Below are 15,355 nucleotides of genomic sequence, written 5' to 3'. Positions count from 1 at the left end.
AGTCATGCTTCATAGATTTAAATCGTGGTAGTTGCCGAGGTTCTTATACATAAATTGCTATTTGATATGTTTCGGGTCATCATGATCATTAATTGCTATAGATTTGAGGATGAATATGCATCCTTTCTTAAGATATTATATAGATAGATGCACACTTAGTTGGGTGAAGAAGAGAAAGATGTCATATTCTTTCTATGATCTCACCCTCCTATTGAATAATATGGCTTTGATTAGTATATTATGATCTTAGATCATAGGATCTAGTTGATTTTGTAACTGTAATCCCATATGCATGTTAGATGGATATCTGTACCGGTGTTGCAACAACAATCATCCCAGACTTGCTACGTAAAACATGGGAGGAACTTCAGTATCAGCGTAAACACAAGAGTTTTGTTCAAGACTTCAAAAGGGAGCAAGAAGAGTTGTTAGCTATAGTGAAAAGTGTAGAGCTAAGGATAGACGAAGCCAAGAAAAAAAATAAGACTCAAGTTGACCCTATAGTTGAACACTGGCTTAAAAGTGCCAATGAACTTTTACAGCAAGACACTAAACCAGCCAAATGCTTTGGCTTGTGTACAAATTGCTGCTCACAAATTGCACAAGCCAAGGAGTTGGAAAAACTGATGAAAGAGTGGATACCAAAAATGATCACTGAATTTAAAGAATTTCCTAAAGAAGTAGCACGTGCTGCTGGAGTGCCAGGCATGGAATTCCATTCACAAGAGTTCATGCCCTTTGAGAGTAGAAAAGAAAAGTTTGAGGAACTCAGAAAGGAATTAGAACATGAGAATAACTGCATGATAGGATTGCAAGGACTAGGAGGAACAGGGAAGTCCACAATGGCAATAGAAGTTGGGAGACAAGTTGAAAAATCAAAACTCTTTGATAAAGTCATCTTCATTACTGTGTCTACCCCTGTGGATGAAAAAAGGATTCGAGATGATATTGCAAAGAAATTAGAGTTGCAATTAGAGGAAGAGATGCCAATGAGTCCTGCGCAACAAATATGGACCAGGATTGCTCATGTTGGAAAGGTGCTCATAATACTTGATGACGTATGGGAAGAACTCGATCTTAAGAACATGGGGATTCAACCTGGCTTTCATATCAAGGGTTATTGCTGTGTTCTGCTAACTACACGTTCTTTGATTGTTTGCAACAAAATGGGATGCCAAAAGACAATTCAATTAGATGTCTTGCCTATGGATGATGCATTGAATCTTTTCTTATCTCATACTACTATAAGGGGAAATGATTGTCCTGGCGATTTGAAAAAGTTAGCACAAGATATTGTGAATGAGTGTGGAGGATTGCCAATTGTGATTGTAGCAGTGGCAAAGGCCTTAAAAAGCCCGTCTCTACAACAATGGCAGGCAGCTTTGATTGCATTGAAAAACCCCATGCCTTCAAGGCATGGTATTGTTGATAAGGATAAAAGAAAGATTTATAATTCTCTGAGACTTAGCTATGATCATCTAAAAGATAAAGAAGCCAAAATTCTCTTCCTGTTGTGTTCTATCTTCCCAAAAGCTTATGAAATACCCTTAGAGCTTTTAAGCAGAATTGCTATAGGTTTAGGGCTTTTTGGAGAAGGTGACCAATACTACATAGCAAGAAGTCATGCTGATGGTATTGAAAATGCACTCATAAATTCTTCTTTATTGTTAAAGACTGGTGAAGTATATGTAAGGATGCATGACGTCATCCGCGAAATGGCCTTGGAAAAGATAGACAATGAAAAAATTCAAGTGATCATGGATTCTAAGACAAAATTGAAGGAGAATGTGATGTACTCATCTTGGATCATAAGTGGCTTTCCTAATTGTTCTGATGATAGCAAAGTCGAGGTTCTCTTTGTATGGATAAATACAAATGGTTCTTTGGAAGTTCCAAATACAATCTTTGGAGCGATGAAGAGCCTTAGAGTTCTGCTTTTGAATTCAAAAATTGAGTTTGGTAGAACTCCAGCTCAATCGCTACCAAAATCAATTCAATCATTAAATCATATCCGAACACTATCTCTCACAAATTTGGAGTTGGATGACATATCAGTGTTGATGAGCAACTTAGAAAAACTTGAGTCTTTGGAATTGACTAATTGCTCAATTACAGAATTACCAAATGGAATTCATGAGCTAGATAAGTTGAGATTTCTAAGCTTGATACGTTGTTCGCTTCAAAAGAGCAATCCATTTGAAGTGATTGCAAGATGCTCAAAATTGGAAGAATTGTACTATGTTTCAAATGATGATCATATTCCTTGGAGCAGAAAGGTTCCTCAAATTACAACCCCTCCTAATTATCGAACATTCCATATAGATGGCAGTGATTTCTCTGAGTTTGATTCTTCTCAGCTGGATGCTTCAATAAAAAAATGTTTCAAGCCAGCCAGGTTGCAAACAATCTTCTCCGATGAAGTTATTAAATCCTTGGCGGCGATAGCAGAGATTCTGGAGCTAGAAATAAATAATGAAGCAAGCTGGAGCAATCTTATTCCTGACGTTGTTTCAATTGAAGATGATGGAGCCATGAAAGATTTAATCAAGCTTTCTTTGAAGGAATGGTATAAGATGAAGTGTTTGATCTATACAGAGAATCCTCAACTTAAATCTGGAGTGAGTATCTTATCCAAGTTAGCTGAACTGCAACTTGATGAAGTGGGTTTGACAGAAATATGTTGTGGACGGTATCCTGATGGTTTTCTCAAGCAACTAGAGAAGCTCGAGTTAACTCGATGTCAGTGGTTGGAAAGCACATTATTTAAAGGGAAGCTAGAGCTGGGTAACCTTAAGTTCATTGAAATAAACGGTTGTTCAATGACTTGTCTTTTTCATCCATCCACTGCTCAAAGTCTAGAGAACCTAGAGACGTTGAAGATAGCTCGATGTTTTGAGTTGAAATACATAATAAGTGATGAGGGATCGTCAACAGCAAAAGAAGTGGATGATAAGGATCCTAATCCAATAAGAAGTCATGACTCAATGTTCCCAAAATTGAAACTACTCAATGTTGATAGTTGTGACGAATTGGAATTCATTTTGCCAACTTGTTTTTGCGAAGACCTTTCTCTATTGGAAGGTGTGGAGATTTTCTCGTGTAAGAAGCTAAAATACATGTTTGGGCAATATTCAAAAGAGGGAGGGTTGCATCAAATGCAAAAAGAAAACGCACTCCCTAGTTTGAAAGTGATGTCTATTGGAGATGTTCCATCATTTGTCAACATATATCAAGAATGTTATCTCCCAGAAAAATCCGTAGCAAATACGAGTGAGGGGTCAAAGGACAAAGACAAGAGTCCAAGTAGCTATGTTTCTTGGGGTCCTTTATGTTGTTTTCTGCCAAAATCAGAAACTGCAAACAATGATGCGTCATGTATTTCCACAACTCAGCTGAACCATACTACTTCACAGGTACATACATATGTTCCTCCCTTGCAGTTTTTATTGATGCTACATATGTTTCTTTGCAATGAGAATTAATTGAGTAGTGTTCATTTGAAAAAAAGAAATATTAGAATAAGCAATCACCCATTATACTTTCAAAAATTGTGTTGATCAAATTGGCTATAATGTTTAGCGTAAAATATTTTAAAAAGGCCTAACATTTGAGTCATTTACAGAGAGCCTCTATATAGCATTTTTTATATTTAAAATTAACCTCCCCAGATTCTTATCTTTTCATTTGATTTAAAAGAAAAATTAGGAAAATTCATCCATTAAAATTTTATTGGTACTTTGTACGTACAAATTTTACAGAGTATTAGTACTTTTATATATAAAAATTTATCAAGTACTTCTCGCTGATGAAATGAGGGGTCATTGTCTTCTTTCCGGAAATCCCATTTTGTACTTTAGACTAAATATATAGAGTTCTCTTTCAAAAAAATCCTAGTCAATAATATCACTAAAATTTTTAGGTGTTGCAAAAGAGCCACTTTCGACACACCACCAGCAAGACCCACTTAAATTCATTTCTATTTGTTCATAAAATTTTATATCAAAATATAGAAATAAATTTAAACCATTAAAATTTAATTTGAACATTTTGTTAAAATTTGATATAAACAGTTAACAACTTAAGTGAAAAAAAATAAAATGTTTTAATAACAGTTTACAATTATGAACTGCATATTTTCATATACAATTATAATAATAATTTTATGAGACATTAAATCTGAATGGTTAAAATCATAATGAATGGTGATGAGAATGGGAAAAAGAGGAAAAACAGAGTAAGGGTAAAGGAGAGAAGCCAATTTCGTGGTTTTTGTGCCACAAGTTTTGGTTTTGTTAACTGACAAATAGGTTTATAATATAAAGAGGGTTTTCTTGATGCCCCTTTTTTTTTTTTTCATGAGGAAAGAATATTTTGGCAGGTTTAATTTCATTTGTTGAGGGTATTACATCCTCCCCCCCCCCCCGCTTTACTGTTGAAACTTGGACCAGAGATATTGTAATTAAGATTTTTTTTTTTTCGTTGGGATCAACTGAAGATGAAGACGGATGGTGTTCGTGTGAAAATGGCATGAACCTCATGGTTTTTTTATTATGTTTTGTAGAATAATTTATATGAAATATATGTTGCTGTGGTATCTGTCTCTGTTTTTTTAATCATACTTCAATTTATACAACTTTTCTATAACCTCACGGTTCATATCTATTAAATGGATAATTTATTTTGTTTGCGGAGAAAATTTCTCCACCTATATGCTGCAGGGTACAGGGCATCCATAAATTTTTTTTCACATTACATTAACACTGAAATTTTTAACAACTAACCATTTTTAAATCTTGCTTCATTGTTTATTAATTAATTGATTGAGAAGAATTTAGAAGGTTGGAAATTGTTGGCAAAAAAGAAAAAGGAGGTTGGAAATTAAATTCGTAATAATTTTCTAATATAGTAGCTGAGACGTATTGAAGATTTTTTTTTGGACTCAGTATTGAAGATTAAGTTAGATGAGATGTGGAAAAAAAAATCTTTGATTATCCTTATTTATTTTGAAAAATTGAAATAAAATGTCTATCCGCTCCCGCTTTTGCATCCGTTCTTTTATGGTGCTACTACTCTAAGGAGACAAACAAAAAAGCTGCAATTTAATATACACATTTGTAATTTGTTAAAGATGAATTGATATATTTGTTTGGAATGCAGAATAAATATGTTGGCAATAGAGCTCATGGAATTTTTACACCACCGTTATACCCACGCTATTTGAGAAAGATGAATATTGGACGCATTTCAAACTTAAGGTCACTATTTTCCGTATCCGTTGCCTCATCAATGTCACTGCTAGAAAAATTGACAGTCCGGAGGTGTGATGAACTGGAGCATATAGTAATGGAGGAGGTAGATGGTCATGATCATATGAATGGCCAAATTTTCTTTCCCAACTTACGCACCATTGAAATAGGTTCATGTGACAAGTTGGAATCTCTATTTCCAGCTTCACGTTGTACAAACCTTGTGCTCTTGGAATCTGTGGATATCGGGTGGGCTGGAGAGTTGAAATATCTGTTTGGAAAATCTTGTGGTGATGATAAGTCACGTCAACAAAAGCAGAATTGTGAGATTCATCTCCCAGCTCTCAAGAAACTAAGCCTTAAAATAGTGCCAAAGATGGTGAGTATGTGCCCTGAAAACTATGATGTGGCAGCATCATCTCTAGAAGGCATCACTTTGAATAAATGTCAGAAACTTCCTATAGACTCTGTTATAGATGTATCAGTGGAGAGGCATGAAAGACAAGAACAAGTCTCAAGGAAAAAGGTAATTAATTATTTTTCAACAGTCAGTTTATGATTATTGATTTATTGCTTTGCTCTTTGATAATAACATGATACGATGCAGGTAATCGGGATGCGCTTGTGCAATCTGAGACATCTTTCTTTGGCATCCTTGGACATGGTGGAAACGATTTACGATCTTGAAAGACTTCAGATTGCAAGTCCTGTGAATTCAACCTTGAAAACCCTGAGTTTGGAAGACTTGGATGGGTTAAGAAACATATGTGTGGGACCAAAAAATCTTCAACTGAGCTTTCAAAATCTTTTCAAGCTAAAAATAGATGCATGCCGTCAGCTAAGATTTGTCTTGCCTGCGTCTATCTCGAGAAGCCTGCCATGTTTGAGACACCTACAGGTATCAGATTGTGAACAGCTAGAGCGCTTCATTGAGGATGATGAAGAATGTTGTTTCCCAAATCTCCACTGGATTGTGGTGGAAGACTGCAAGAGGTTGAAATGCCTATTCTCTGTCTCCACATGTTGTAGCTTTCCACAACTCTCGATGTTGCTTATAACAGATGCCCCAGAGCTGGAGCAAGTATTTGGAGGGGAGAAGGGTGCAACACAAGAGTTGCACATCAACCATGTGTTCCCAAAGCTATTTATGATACTCCTTGAAGATCTACCAAAACTTCATACCATCTGCCCTGCAATTGATTTCCAGACTGTGATATATCGTCAAGTAGAGGATTGTCCCAAGCTTTCTTTAACTTCAACTGATAATTCTGAGTCCTTTGATAGTAAGCACATCGGAAAGAATTAATTAATTATTTAACATAATTGCTATATACTTGCTATGATTTTTCTCAATATGCCGTCGTGTGCGGAATTGTCCCAATATCTCTTTAACTTCGACTCATAATGAGGTCCTAGACAGTAAGCATCCGAAGGAATTAATTTATTTTTTACAATTGCTATATACATCCTTGCAATGATTTTTCTCATTATAATATATATTTGTAATTGCTTTGTTTGGTTAGCATATATGGAATGGTTCACAGAATCTCAGAGCAAAGAGGGCAGCATGGATGAAGATGATCTTTTTGAACAGCTTCTTGATGTAAGTACCAAAATAAACTTAAATAAACAATGAACAATGCATGCCAAACTTAAATAAACTTAATGGGCCTCTTGTTCTTGACCCAATGGCCCATCATTACTCCATTTTGTTTTCACTTTAAAATTTAAATGTTTTATTAAATTTTGAAATTCACCCTGCATTGTCCAGGAGATTTTTTTTTAATATATTTTTAATCAATTCTAATAAAAAAAAATTGAATGAACAACTGGTCATTCCATTCAACCCGTAGAATGGCAAAATAAACCCTATTTTAGATTTAAAAAATTACTTATAACTCTCATTAAGAAAATTAAATATATAAAAGTCTCAAAAAAATTTATCTTTTATAATTAAATATAACAAGTTATGTTTACAAATCAAACTTTCATGTTTATAAGTTTTTTTTTTTTTGGTTGCCAACATGTTTATAAGTTGAATTGCATCATTTTAAGTGAAATTAGTATACCTTTTTCAGCACCTAGCTCTGTGATTAATTTTATTAATTGAAGCTTAAGGTTGATTTTTTTTTTTAAAAAAAGAAGTATTTAAAAAACATCTCATCTAATATACCATCTAACCATATTCACGGATATGTTCAATTATTTTCCAGAGGGCAAGAGAAGCAGCAAAGAAGCTTCTAAAGAGAGACCGACCAGCGGCAGAACAAACCAATGGTTCATCAAATGTATGTATACTATATTTTCCTATAATCTTGGTTTCTTCCAAATGTTGGTTCAATATCATTAAATTAAATCCAGAACTTTTTAATTTCTTTGCGGTCTCTTATATGTTATAGATCGAAGAAATAACACAGGCAAGTTACGAAGACAGTCCAAAACCAGAGGAAGCTACAAAAGCTGATGAAACCAAGTATTCAGGACAAACCAGCAAACGCGCACCATTTTCTGCTCCTTCACAAATTGAATCTCCACGAGTAAGATTATCATATTTTACAATACAAAACCGTTTGAGTTTTCCTCCAACACATCTTATCAAGTAAGTTTATACTTTATTGCATATTTTTTGTGAGTCATGTTAGACTTTAAAGCAGCTTGGAGACACACATTATAAACTCATCATATTTTACATTTTCCTAAAATAAGATAGTCTTACATCAACATCAGACATATTGTAAGCTCATGCAGTACCAAAGCAGTAGAAAATGAAATTGTTAAACGAGTTCATACTTGTGATATACCAGCGACAACAGCTATTATGGAAGCCAGTGTTATTCGATGTAACGCTGTGCAGAATATCGAAGCATTCTTGATTGCTTCCAAATTTTTGCACAATGTCATTAAATTAAATCCAGAACTTTTTAATTTCTTTGTGATATCCTATGTTGCAGATTAAGGAAATAACAGAGGCAAGTGAAGAAAGTCCAAAATCAGAGGAAGCTGCAAAAGCTGATGAAGTCAAGGATTCAGAGCAAACCAACAAACCCGCACCATTTTCTGCTTCTTCACAAATTGAATCTCCAAAAGTATGATTATCATATTTTACAATACAAAACAAACGTATCCTTCTGAACAATCACAGATAAATGTTTTCATGTAGTGTGAGAGAGGATTTCATCTGCATTCTAAAGATCCACAAGCAAAACCATCTGAACTTTCCTCCAATATAGCATCTTCTGAAGCAAGTCTATACCTTATTGCATTGTTTTGAGTGATTATACTTTATTGCATTGTTTTGAGTGATTAATGTTAGATTTTAACATCTTGAAAACACATGCATTATGAATTCCACATAAATGAAATAGGCTTGCACAAACATCCAATAGTACTTCTCTCCATTAACATATTGTAAGTTCAAGGTGTACCAAAGCAACAGCAAATGAAACTGTTAAACAAGTTCCTATTTCTGACATACCACCGACAACAACGCCTTCACGTGTGTATATATTATAAATTTATTTACCTAGTGCAGAATATTGTTGATGAAGAGATAATGGCGCTATAGAACTAACTCACTGCAAGATAAATTACTTCTTTGTTCTATGCAGCAAATTATAAAGGAAAGGTTGAAGCCAACATCTCAAGAAGGTTCTAAATTAGATGAAGCTCTTAGAACAAATCAAATAATGAATCCAGAATCAAGCAAGCCATCGTCAACAGCATTTGTTGTTCCTTCAAAAAATGAGTATCCACAAGTAAGAATATAGTCCTTCCCTGATATATAAGTTGAATTTATGGTAGATGACACAATTTTATGGTGCTTCTTGCGTATTTATGTTCATTTAGGATAATAAGGACAGCATTGTGGGCGAGGGCCAGAGAATCACACTTGATCAACAAGCACTAAAAGAACATACTATGCCTCTTGGTGATTCACAAAAGGTTAATTAACAATCTACAAAAAGATTATATGTTTTCTAATGTTATATTGTCACAAAAACAAGAAACTGATGTAATTCAACGCTGTGCAGAATATTGTAGCAAGTGTTGGAGAAACGTCAAATAAAATTGCAAATGCAATTCCATCAACTAGTATCGAAACAAGCTCTCCATTGGTAAATAATTACTCTTCTCATTTACCCTCATTTGATTTTTTTTCCCCCCTCACTATTGGTACTTTACTAACTTACGTTGATATTAATTTTTCTATTTTTCTGGTTTTAGATCCCTTCAATCTCTACTCCCAAGAAGCCTCAAATAACAACTTCAAGTATTGAATCAAAAGCTGAGAGCTCACAATCAGACCATTTAGATATTTACATTACTGAATCTACACAAGTATGTTTATAGTTTACCGCACTGTTTTTTGGGTGTAATGTTTTTCTTTTAAAATAATTAACAAATAAGTTTTGTGTTGATTACTATATATAACTCGACTTTTATTTATTAGAATCCTATATGTTTTAGGGAATAAATGTCACATTGTTTATTGAATTGTATTAGTAAGAATAATATTTGTTCACTCTTATCCACTTCAGGATGAAATTAAGGCCATCCAAGTAGAGACTTGCATGCCTAAACGACTTGAAGATGATGATCTAATGAGATCATTCCAAACAATGGAGGAAGATGCTGCTCATGAAGATGATAGTGAGGTGACCAAGGCTCTTGCTGATTTGGAAGCCTCATTGAAGATGGATCTCAATGAAATAGCTAGCTTTGAAGAAAGCAGACTTTGCCTTCAAAATGCTCTCCACACCTTGTCCTCTCACTGTTCTGATGTTAATCTCAAAGCTAAAGTACACTCTTTACAACAAGAAATCCCAACTATTCTATCTTCTTTCAGGCAAGCCTATGCTACCATTGAGACAGTGACCAACCTTGAACAAAAAGAGAAGGTAATGATTGAACAACGTTCACATCGAAAAGAAGCAGCCATGACTCTTCTATCTGAAATTCACAAGACTCAAAATTCGATGGTTGAGGCTCAAACAAGGGAAGCAGAGTTGAAGGAGCAAATCTCTAAGTTGCAGGCTCAATTGTATAACAAAGAAAAAGAAATCACAGAGTGTGAGATCAAATTGTCGTCTCTTCAAGAGCAGAAGAAGAAATGTGTTTCAGACACCATTGAATTCAAAAAGGAGTTGGAAGCAGTGAAGAAAGAGAGGTCTTGCATGGTGGAAGACCGAATAAAAGCAAAGCACCAACTAGAGAATGTGCATTCTAGCTGGTCTTCTTACCAGGCCCATTTGAAAAAAACCTCATCACAGTTGGGAATTCATCTTAAGCAGAAGCTCTGAATGTTGAAGACGTTCATTTAAATTTCGTAAAAAATATTAATAAAGGTCCTAGCCCGTTGGGTTGTTATTTATGTATTCTATGTTTTTTGTATTATCATTGTGGTGATTTTCACTATGTTGATAGTGATAAGCGGTTGAGTTGTTATCCAAAGAAAAACGCAAAATAAATAAATAAATAGCAGGGCTAGCTTGGGTTGAGAGTTGTGTGAGACCTATTGTTGGAAATATTAATTATAGTAAAAATTTGCTGGACTAAGTACCGTGGTTTTTATCTCTAACATTGAAGGGGTTTTTCACGTTAAAAAATGGTGTTCTTCTATTTGTTTACTTGGTGCAATTTTTTTCAATATCTTTAAGACATGATCTCACTTCATTTTATAATATGAAAAATGTGACTACCATGTTTCATCTTTGCAAATCCTTTTTTGTTTATAAAGTAATTTTTCACTCGTCAATTTCGGATAAGTTACGTTGTTAGAGCGGTACGGTTTCTTATGTTGACCCTCACAATTACATCATTTATTAAGCACATGGTTTGTGAGGTAACAAAGAAATACATGTGACAAAGTGAAATATGATATATATATATATATGTAGAAAATAATACGGGAATTGCACAGTATTTACTAAAATTTGTTGCATATTTACACGAACTGTATCCTAATAAAATCTCAAATATATATGTATAGATATAAACTATGGTGTTCAGCTTTATATGTTGGTTACCATAAGGATCATGTTCGGCTAGACATGTAATAAGATGCTCCTTTGGTCGTTAATACAGAACTTAATTATTGAGCTGATTTTGATACTAAATATAATACATATATATCATATTTATCATTTTTTTCTAAATTACTCCTACTGATATTCCGTCAATCATGATCAAGCAAGAGAGTGAGGGAAAATATCGAGAAATATGATTATAGTGTTTTAGGAAAAAAAACATATCATGTTTATTATAATTAACTGACTTACCTAACTTTGTTAATCTAATCAAATTAGTTAAGTTGGTCTTCATAGATCGGAGGAATATATAATATTTATCATGTTTTTTTATTTTTGTTTAACAATAATGATGTAAGTGGATTTGTACATGACACGGAGCCTAAAAATAAGTAGTATTGTTCATGGTTGGTATTGTTGCGGGTTTTTTATTTAATGGTTTTTGCCAACTTTTTATATGGTATATGTATGATATAATATTGATGGATTTTTTTATTATTTTTGATGTAGAAGTATTTTCCCCCATACCTATGCAATCACTTCTAGTTTCTGTTTTGCCTTCATTATATGAATTTCCTCTCCATTTCTGAAACATATATTTTAGTCTAAACTTTCAGCACCGTTAAAGAATATTCTAAAAAGTTTTATTTTATTTTTCTACATTTAAACATAACAAACTACATCGGTTAATAAATAGAAGCTTTTTACAATAGAAATTAGCAATTATGGTGAAGCGTAAAAAAAAAAAAAAATTCTTAAACCATATATGGCGTCTCAGTAAATATCCTGAATACTTAATTTTGAAACTTGTACACCACAAATTCACAAATTATATTTCGTACTCCCTCTGATATATAAATCTTTTAGAAATTCGTTACGTTTTACCTTCTAATAAAAATGGTTTATTGAAGGACAAGATATGCCTTCCTTTAATATATCAAAAGCCAAGGATCCCTTAAACCATATATGAAGTAATACTTTTTAACAAATCTAAATTGGTGTCCTGGAACTATAAACCACATATCAAGTCATCAACAGATTCCCTTGGACACAACTCTCTCTCTCTCTCTCTCTCTCTATATATATATATATATATAGTTAAAGAGTTCTATACATCACGATTCAAAATTTAGTTGCCAATTCTCACAATCGATCCTTACACTTTCTGCTTCTTCAAATCAGTTTGCACCCTCCATTTGGATCCTTCCTTTGAAGGAAACTCTTTTGCAAGACTATTTTCCTTGTATTTCATTTCTTTGTTTATTCTCATCCCTGTTATTAGTCATTGCTCTGCAGCCTTTCTTCTGTTTTCAAATACTCTATACACAAACATTGCAAAATATTTTTCTTGCTCTTTTTCTTTCTTCTTAAATTCTTCCTTTAATTTTGGTTTCGTTTTTCTGAGATAAAAAACCATCAAATTAAATAACAAAAGAGAAAAAAAAAGTCAATTAAAAAGGAAAAGGACAAAAGGAGGCTCTCATCGATGGCATTGCTGCAGAAAGACATAGAAATCTCTGAAAGAGAGGTAATTTTATTCCACGATACTTCTTCAATTAATGTGTGCGCGCGCGTGTTTGGACTTGATCTTCTTGTTATTTATTTGAGTTTGTTAAAGCATTTACATTAATGGCAATGTCTTTTCAGTTTACGATATATTCCTCCGATCCTAAATATAAAGACCTTTTTTGTAGTATAATTTACATTATAAAAGAGGTCTTATATTTAGGACCGGAGGAGTAAATAATTTTTTTTAAAAAAATTATTTTGCAGAGATTGTGATTTTTTTAAAAAATATATAAATAATAGGGGTAAAATTAAAAAGTTATTATCAAATTTTAAGATAAAGTTAAGGGAAAATCGCAAAAAAAAAAAGCTGAAATAGAAAAATTGAAAATAGGGACCTGTTACAATATTACTATGGGTTTTGACAATAATAGTATAGGTTTTGGCAACAATTTTTGTGAACGGATCCTTATCTGCAATTTTTTAAATTTGAGGGTCTTTTTTAGCATTTTTCCTGAAGTTAATGACTTATAAATATAATTAGAAGAGTATTTAAATTTATTATTATTATTTTGTTAGAAACGGTCATAAATTTGTATACTTCATCAATAAATATTTTCCAATTAACATGCTTTGGATTATTCCATATTAGATTATCATGGATATATAGAAGAGTGTGTTTTTATGCGTACAATTATGTTAATAAAACAAAGTTACGATGATGCAAACCATCTCGGTTATGAATAAATTTGTTGGCCCAATTACGTTTTTCCTTTCCCATTTTGTGTTGTATATCCCGTCATATTCTATCCTTCAATTAGTGTGTGCGGACTTGATCTTCTTGTTATTTATTCTAGTTCATTAAAGTATTTTATATTAATAGCAACGGAAAATGAATAATACTCCTATTGTTTTATTTGTAAGTTACTGAGAGAATTTTTTTGTGCTACTTATAAGTTACATTGTTAAATTTTTATATAAATATATAATTTTTTTTATTATGGTGCTGAGATTGTATTCTTTTTAAAAATATATATATTAAATATGGATAAAATTAAAAAGTTATTAAATTTTAAGATAGAACTAATGATATTTTTTTAAAGTTTTTCTTGATTACAATAAAATATGTTAAATTTGACTAACAAATAGAATTGGAAGGGTATCTAAATTTACCAGTGGTTCACTAAGTCTAGCACTTTTATAAGTTTTTTCAGTTAGCAAGGGTCATGAATTTGAATACTCCATCAATCAATATTTTCCGATTAAAATACCTTGGGTTATTCCTCATTAAATTATCAGGAATATATAGAAGAGTGTACTTTTGTATGTACCATTAAAAGCAAAGTTAGAATGATGCAGACTATGTTGGCCCAATTGTTTTTTGTTTTCTTCCTATTGTGTGATTTATATCCCTCCAAGCAGCAACTTCTATTTTTTGCCATATAATAGCAACTTCAAGCATTGAAACAGAATCTGCACAAGTGTGTTTGTAGTTTTTGCACTGTTTTTTTTTTTTGCCGATATAATGTCTTTTGTTTGAGCTGGTAGTAAAATTTTTGCCGAATCAGTATTTATAACTGTACATTCACTCCTCTGGTCTTATTCATAAGACACTTCCAGTTTATTTCACACAAATTAAGAAAAACTTCAAAATGAATGAACTCTTCATTAAAATATATTCCTCCAGTCCTTAATATAAGACCTATTTAACTAATTTGATCAGATTAAGAAAGTTAGGTAAGTTAGTTAATTATAAGAGATATGACATGTTTTTTTTAAAACACTATAATCATCTTCCTTAGTACCCTCTCTTCCTTTTCTACTTGATTATGGTTAAGGGAGTATCCATGGAGGTAATTTAGAAAAAATTGATAAATATGAGAACTAGATCTTATATTTAGGACCAAAATCAACTCAACAATTAGGTCCTATATTAAGGACCGGAGAAGTAATAACATTTCAACTTTACTCATATTCAAATAAATGATGAAATAGCACATTCAAGTTAAAAATTTAATAAAGTGACTTATAAATAAGACAAAAAAATAGCCTTCTTTCTCTCTTTATAAATAGGGCTAGAAGAGTATTTATTAGAGTCGTAAATGTCAAAAAATATTATTTTTCTTACTGGACTAATTTGTTAGTAAGGATAATATTTGTCCATTCATGTCCACTTCAGGATGAAATTAAGGTCACTCAAGAAGAGACCCACATGCCATATGTGTCTAACCAACATGAGGATGATGATCTAATAAGATTATTCCAAGTAATGGAGGAAGGTTCTGTTCATGAAGTTAATAGCGAGGTTACTAAAGCTCTTGTTGACCTGGAAGCCTCGTTGAAAATGGATCTGAATGATATAGCCGCCTCTGAAAAAAATAGACTTTGCCTTGAGAACACTCTTAACAGCTTGTCCTCTCTTTGTTCCAATGATGATCTTAAAGCTACAATACACTCTTTGCAACAAGAAATCCAAACTATTCTATCTTCCTTTAAGCAAGCCTCTGCTACCATTGACACAGCGACCAAGCTTGAACAAAAAGAGAATGTAATGATTGGACAGCGTTCGCAACGAAA

At 32.8% G+C, this 15,355-nt stretch overlaps 1 protein-coding gene across 1 annotated transcript; it reads left to right on the top strand.

Moving 5' to 3' along the window:
* The first annotated feature begins 299 nt into the window (after nt 1-299).
* Nucleotides 300-10,546, top strand: LOC114712752 (uncharacterized). Its single transcript, XM_028897294.1, has 12 exons — nt 300-3,413; nt 5,158-5,772; nt 5,854-6,529; nt 6,791-6,849; nt 7,460-7,534; nt 7,646-7,783; nt 8,198-8,332; nt 8,855-9,001; nt 9,093-9,188; nt 9,278-9,361; nt 9,471-9,584; nt 9,785-10,546. The coding sequence occupies exons 1-12, from the start codon at nt 300-302 to the stop codon at nt 10,544-10,546; spliced, it is 6,015 nt and encodes a 2,004-aa protein (XP_028753127.1).
* The last annotated feature ends 4,809 nt before the right edge of the window (nt 10,547-15,355 follow it).

The sequence above is a fragment of the Neltuma alba genome, unplaced genomic scaffold, assembly GCF_004799145.2.
Source record: "Neltuma alba isolate B1F8T4 unplaced genomic scaffold, ASM479914v2 tig00011396_pilon, whole genome shotgun sequence".
NCBI classification, from domain to species: domain Eukaryota; kingdom Viridiplantae; phylum Streptophyta; class Magnoliopsida; order Fabales; family Fabaceae; genus Neltuma; species Neltuma alba.
The sequence above is the reverse complement of the archived record's forward strand: the minus strand, read 5'-3'. Positions and strand labels throughout refer to the sequence as shown.

Excerpts from the sequence above, each read along its gene's own strand:
- LOC114712752 (XM_028897294.1), top strand. The coding sequence starts at position 300 with ATGGATATCTGTACCGGTGTTGCAACAACAATCATCCCAGACTTGCTA. Across the intron at positions 6,530-6,790 it reads TAATTCTGAGTCCTTTGATA|AATCTCAGAGCAAAGAGGGC; the intron begins GTAAGCACATCG and ends AATGGTTCACAG. Across the intron at positions 9,002-9,092 it reads CAAAAAATGAGTATCCACAA|GATAATAAGGACAGCATTGT; the intron begins GTAAGAATATAG and ends ATGTTCATTTAG.